The following is a 6,123-nucleotide window of genomic DNA, read 5'->3' as shown; positions in this document are numbered from 1 at the left end:
ACGACGTAAAAGGCAAGGACCTACAGTTCAAGAGGATACAGAAAGTTGACATAAATAAGGGAATTTAGAGCAAATATATATTTGATTAGTTTGAATTATAAATGATATCTTTACATCACACCGCCCAGCTATCTTGATGCGGACGCTGGAGGCGGTAATCTGTCTGTTTGTTTAGCTAGCTGCTATCGAGCCTCCTGCTCTTCAAACACACCGCCTGCGGGGCGATGAGTACGGATCTGTTGTCGGACTTGGACAGCCGCTTCTTCGCGGATAACCTGCTGACGAGCGAAGACTGGGGTGAGGCAGCATTTTGAAGCATTAAGGGTGAGGCTGAAGCATTCAGAGGAGGCTGACGTGATAGCGGGGGTGTGGATGCATCGAGAAGGCGAGGCGACGCAAACGGGGTCGTCGGAGCGTCTTCGGCGCTCATTGTTCCCACCGTGACATCTGTGTTCACGACAGAACTGGTCAAATATATTCGTATATGATGATTTTTGGGTTGTGTTAGAGCGCACGCGACTGCAGGGCTGTCCTGTGCACGCGCTTCCTCCTTCAGCCTGCTCGCCCGGACGCGCCGGTGTGTTCAACACGTTGGCTGGAAACGTGAGCTGCTTTAATTTAACCGCACACTTCGCCCTCTGCGTGTTGTTCCCCCATTTCCGCTAAAAACCCGCATTAAACCGCGTACTGTTGACATGTTTCAGGGCAAAGCTCGAGCCGCGGTCAGGGGGAGGAAGAGGGTTGTCACGACTGTCGTGATCAGCGCACGCTGTTATCGCGATATCTGCTGGAAACTGGTTAAAAAACCTCATCAGCCTCCTCTTATCTCCAGCTTCACGATAACCCCGAGAAAGGTGGTGTAGGCAGGTGGATGCAGGTGGAGGGTGTGCTGTTCCCTTTGTTAGAATAACATGTCATGGATAACCAGTCAGATAGAACAGCCGTGCTGTAGATGTAGCTCTCTCTGTTATGTTAACATTTTTAAATAAAAAAACACGTTTCCAGGATTTACCTGCCTGTTAAACAGTGAAGTAGGTTTACAACCCGTTTTATTGTAGCTGTTAGACCAAAGAATTTATAGCGCCCTGCCGCTGCGGTAAATACAGTTTCATCTAATCTCACCTGAGATTAGATGAAACTTTAATGATCCCCCTGAGAGAAGTGGGTCAGAGCAGCAGCAGGAAGAGTGAAAACACCTGAGAACGTGTAAAACACAGCTATTTCTGACCAAAGTGCGTGCATGCTGTATGTATGCACACAGCAGCACAGGAGGCGGAGTCATCAAATACAAACTTCTGTGTGTAAAAAGTTTAGTTTTTTTATTTTGTTGGTAAGAGAAACTCTGCTATTATTATCCACAGATCAGTGTGTATTTATCAGCTTCTAGAAAATAAAATGGTATCAGCATCTATAAACATGACAAAACAGTAAGAGGAGACATGAGAAACACCATTCAGCCCTGCTGTGTGTTAATGGTGCATAGTTTGTCCACAAGGGGGCACTCTGCAGCTTCCTCATTGATAACAGCTATCAGGACATTTAATCTTTCTTAATCACAAAAATATCCTGTATTAGTCAGTAAATCATTTTAAAATCTCTGAGCTCGAGTTCTGGGATACTCGAATACTTTACGCCGTCTCCGGCTGAGCTGATGGACTCATTTCTAGTCCTGTCCATCTGCTCACACTTCAGCTCCGCCTCCCGTCTCCAAACCATCACAGCAGGTCTCACCTCCATCTTTAAACCTGCTGCTGTCCTTCTGTCACAAATCCTGTGCAGAGATCTGGAGGATTCATAAAAAGTAAAGATCACATGCAGAGTTTTAGAGTGCTGCTCTGACAGCATGTGGCTTCAAACTCCAGAGGTGTGAGGAAAGCATGACGGGAGAAGCAGAGTTGACACCATCGCGGTGTGTGCGTGGTTGAAGCTGGTTTTGTTTTCTCTCATGTATGTGGACTCGTGTCTCCTGCAGATGCCTGCCTGTTCCAGTGTGAGAGCATGGAGGAGGGCGAGGACGGGGACTTCGGCCGAGGCTTGAAATACGACGCATCGGTACGTTCGACACACAAAGCTCACCTCACATTGAACCCGACACCCTGCGACCAGCATCCAGTGTGTAGCTCTGCTGCTACACTTACAGCTAATCCTAGATCATCAGCACTGTCAGATGATGTAAGACCAAAGTGTTCAGCCGCAACATTAAAACCACCTGCCTGACACTGAGCAGTGAAGACGGCTGTGAGCCTGCAGGGCTGTGTGGGCTCTGCCTCTGGGACCAGGCCTGCTGGGACTCACTGGGCACATTTGCGTAGCCTCACAGAGCTGTGAGCTCATTATTTGACTGTCTGATATTTATGAAAATGACGACGCTGAGCCCAGCGATCGCTGCCTGATTGGGTCTTTCGAGTCGCTGCGCTGCTTCCCTGATTCGTCACTCTACTATCACATGACCCACAAACCCATCCTGGATAGCAGCAGATCAACATGTACAAGAATAAACGGACAAATAATTTCTGAAGTAGGGATCATTTGAGTTTTAACAGATAAATTGATTTTGCTCAACTACAGCAGCTTTGCATGAGTGACGGTTTAAAATAAGCCTTCTTATACTTCCACTGGACCTCACTGCAGCTGCTCAGTTCATAATCTGTCTGAAGTGAACAGTTTGAGTTTGCCCCACAAACAGGTTTGAAGAGCAGGGCGTGGTTTCTGTGGCCGAGACCTCCATATAAGGAATATTTCCCCTCTGTGGCTTCAGCTGCATCAAGAGTGGGGAAACAGCTGAGACTTCTAGACATGTTTAATATCTACATCAGCCATCGTAGCTGCACAGGCAGGAAGACAAAGAAAAGCAGAGAAGAAGCTTTTTTTAACACCAGAATCTTTGTTTGTTTGTTTGTTTGTTTTTAAATAGAAAAACAAAACTTTCAAAGTAAAAGTTTGTTTTTCTGGATTTTGGTTCTTCAGATTAAAAGTCTCTGAAACAGACTGACACATGACTGTTTTGGTTAGCAAGCTGCTGTGAATGCAGTGTTTGCTAGTTTAGCTGTGAGCTTAAAGTGCTGCAGATGGTGATTAATAATTGTTATGACTTTAACGATCAGCGGTGACGTGGCGTGTGTTGCGGAGCTGCTTCCTGGTTGAAGCTGCAGGTTCAACAGGATGTTTCCTGGTGTTTTGTTATCTGTGATCTGCAGGACGTGACCGACAAGTTTACTGAATTGCAAACAGTTTCTGCAAACGTCCCACCTTAAAATAACGATGAAATATTTGTCGTGCTGCTTTGGCCCTCAATGAGGAGAAATGTTTGCTTCATGTTTATCACCTGCTTCCTGTGACCTTTGACCTGAATTGAGTTTCCACATCACAGCTGATGCTTCATGCTTCAGCAGATTTACGTCCTCACAGAAACTCAAGTTTTTGTCTGAGTTGTTGTAGCTGCAGATCACAGCTCCGCCCACTTTGCTGCTTTGGTGACAGCGGTGTGATAATGAGACACACACACACTCTCGTTTTGGTATCTTAGTGAGGACATCTAATTGACATAGGCGTTCCCTATCTGCTAACCGTTAACTATGAATGCCTAACCCAACTGTGACCCTGACACTAACCCCACACTTTAAGTCTCAAACATGCAAACTCGTGAAGACGGGCACGTTTGGGCTGTTGGTCCCCACAAAGATATCTAAACAGGCGCACGCACACACACACAGTTGCTGGGACTGATTGTTTATCTTTCTCTCTCTCTCTTCTCCTCTCTCTCTCTCTCTCTCTCTCTCTCTCTCTCTCTCTCTCGCTCTCTCTCTCTCTCTCTCTCTCTCGTTCTGCCAGTTCGACAATGACCTCGTGCTCACCCTCGATCCTGACAACCCTACGTCGCCCTGGCGACACCTTGACGACAACCTTCTCACAGGTACATGGCGGTCAGCGGACCGTGGCGACCTTAAACCACCAGCGTTTAGTGTGAGTTTGATGTAAATGAGCTGTTTCCTGTGTGTGTTTTCTTTGAAGCTGACGCTCCGGCCATTAAAAACGAAATGACAATAACGCAGCCGCTGCCGGTGGAGATGTGTAAGTCCCTGCCGGGTTTCTTTTCATGGGGTTTTGGATCGTTTGTACGTTTCCTGTGGTTTCACTGTTTGTCGTGTGCAGTGTTTCAGGTGAAAGCAGAGCCTCCCTCGCCCACGTCCTCGCTCGAGTCCGAGTGCTCGGCCTCTCCACCTGACCCACAGGTGTGTCTCAGTCAGGAAAGCTAATGAACACAGACGGGTTTGTTGTGGCGGTTAAAAAGATGTCCTCGTTTCTCTCTCCTGCTCAGATCACCGTTAAAGGCGAAAATCCTCCGACTCCTCCCTACATGTACGGAGACGTGCTGTCGCCTCCTCTAGGGTCCATGGAGGTTACCGTAGCAACAACAGCACCCCCAACACAAACCCAGATTGCTGCGCGAGCACAGCACCGGCCCTTTGTGTGAGAGGTGAAAGAGTTCAGGTGTGTGAGCTCTGCCTCAGTGGCTCTCTGCTGTTTCCAGGTGTAAGCCTGCTCAGAGAGCCGGTGTGAATAAGGCAGCAGCTCAAAGCAGCTTTTATCTGAACTGTGGGGAAAACGGAGCGTCGGCGGGTCGCTCGAGCTTTCATGTTTGGGCTCTGCCTGAAGGGAAAGCTCTCAGTTTACTGGGCGACTGTGGAGGTGGAGCCTGAACATAATAGGTCAGTCCCAACAGACATGAATGTCTCATCTGCTGCAACCTGATCCTGGTTAGAAAGCAGAGAAAAGGCGAGTGTATCATCATCATCATCATCATCATCATCACCACAGCGACTCACTCTGAGGCTCGCCGCTCACCTTAAAGTGTCTCTAATGAACATCAGAGGGTTTGGATTATAAATCCTGGCAGTGATGGCTGTATGAAAGCACACGCTGGTGTCACGTTAGCTTACCTCTGTATGCGTGCGCGCTCTGTCAGCAGGATGTGGAGTTTAAATCCTGCTCAGGGTCAGACGCGTCGGGTAACCATGACAGCGAGAGGACATCACTGAGTGAAATATGTTTCCAGAAGTTTCTGAGTGATTGAACTCAAACTGCTGTGTTTATCTTCTAAAATCAAGTTTGTCATCAAAAGTTTGGAGCATTTCCTGCTCTGTTGTGGACGGCACGCCTGCAGCTCTGCAGCTCTGCAGCTCTGCAGCTCTGCAGCGCCTCCACACCGGTTGTTCTGTGCGAGCATGCTAACAAACCTGTTTGTGTACTTTGGATTAACTGCAGCGTGCGCGCTCCGTCCTGTTTGCATGCTGAGCCTTGGCGTCGGGTTTCACTCACGGTGTCGTTTAACCAAAGAGCCGCGAGGTTCCAGTCTGACCTGTGAGCGCCGCTGCGGCCTCTGTTAAACGGCGCCGTTTTAACCTCTGACGCCGCCTCTTTGTCTCTTTCAGTCTCTCTCAGTCCGAGCTCGGCCACGTTAAAGGCCAACACCATCCTGAGCACCAAACCCCCCATCCAGCCCCGACCCGTGTGCGTCGCCACCCTCCCCGTCCCCCAGACCGCCACGCCGGCCAAGGCGCTCATACTGCAGGGCCTCCCCTCCATGGACCAGACCAGACCTGGTAACAACATCCTGTTTCTTCCTTTACTAATGCTTCTGTTTATTTCCTTTCCCATCACAGTTTCTTTTATACATATCTACTTTTATGTTTCACATCTAAATAATTTCATTTATCATTATAAGTTAATATATTAATTTATTTCTGCCTTTGCTTTTCGTGGCGTTTCACTTTGTGCAGCTGATTTAATAACGTAGTCGGGGAATGAGGGATGCTGGAGTCCGACCTTTAACCTTCCTAAACAGTCATGTGTTCAGTTCTCGTGTGTCGAGGATGCTCTGAGCGGATTCGTCTTCATCTTCTCCTCTTCCTCCTCCAGTCGTCATCTCTCCGTCCGTCTGCCTCGGCTCCACGCCGGCCATCGTCAAAATGGAGCCCGTCTCTCCCAGCATCCCCCAGCACTGCTCCAGCCCCACGGCCCCGCCCACCAGCAAACCCATCGTCCCGGCGACCACGACTTTGCCCGGCAACAGCTCGAACGACATCGATGTGAGTACAGCACTGACGTTACAGCCAGTACCCA

The 6,123-nt window shown here is 48.7% G+C and overlaps 1 protein-coding gene across 1 annotated transcript in view; it reads left to right on the top strand.

The window, feature by feature from the left end:
- The window catches only part of atf6b (activating transcription factor 6 beta), a gene marked incomplete at its 3' end in the record, with an annotated part of 8,682 nt that continues 2,559 nt past the window's right edge, over nucleotides 1-6,123 (top strand). Inside the window, 8 exon segments of the mRNA XM_042215513.1 lie at nucleotides 1-297; nucleotides 1,973-2,052; nucleotides 3,832-3,913; nucleotides 4,012-4,071; nucleotides 4,153-4,232; nucleotides 4,319-4,456; nucleotides 5,390-5,603; nucleotides 5,920-6,089. Coding sequence (XP_042071447.1) covers nucleotides 225-297; nucleotides 1,973-2,052; nucleotides 3,832-3,913; nucleotides 4,012-4,071; nucleotides 4,153-4,232; nucleotides 4,319-4,456; nucleotides 5,390-5,603; nucleotides 5,920-6,089 — 897 coding nt within the window.

Source organism: Haplochromis burtoni, unplaced genomic scaffold (assembly GCF_018398535.1).
Source record: "Haplochromis burtoni strain Fernald_Lab_line unplaced genomic scaffold, NCSU_Asbu1 Contig_740, whole genome shotgun sequence".
NCBI classification, from domain to species: domain Eukaryota; kingdom Metazoa; phylum Chordata; class Actinopteri; order Cichliformes; family Cichlidae; genus Haplochromis; species Haplochromis burtoni.
This window is presented reverse-complemented; position numbering and strand designations above follow the sequence as displayed.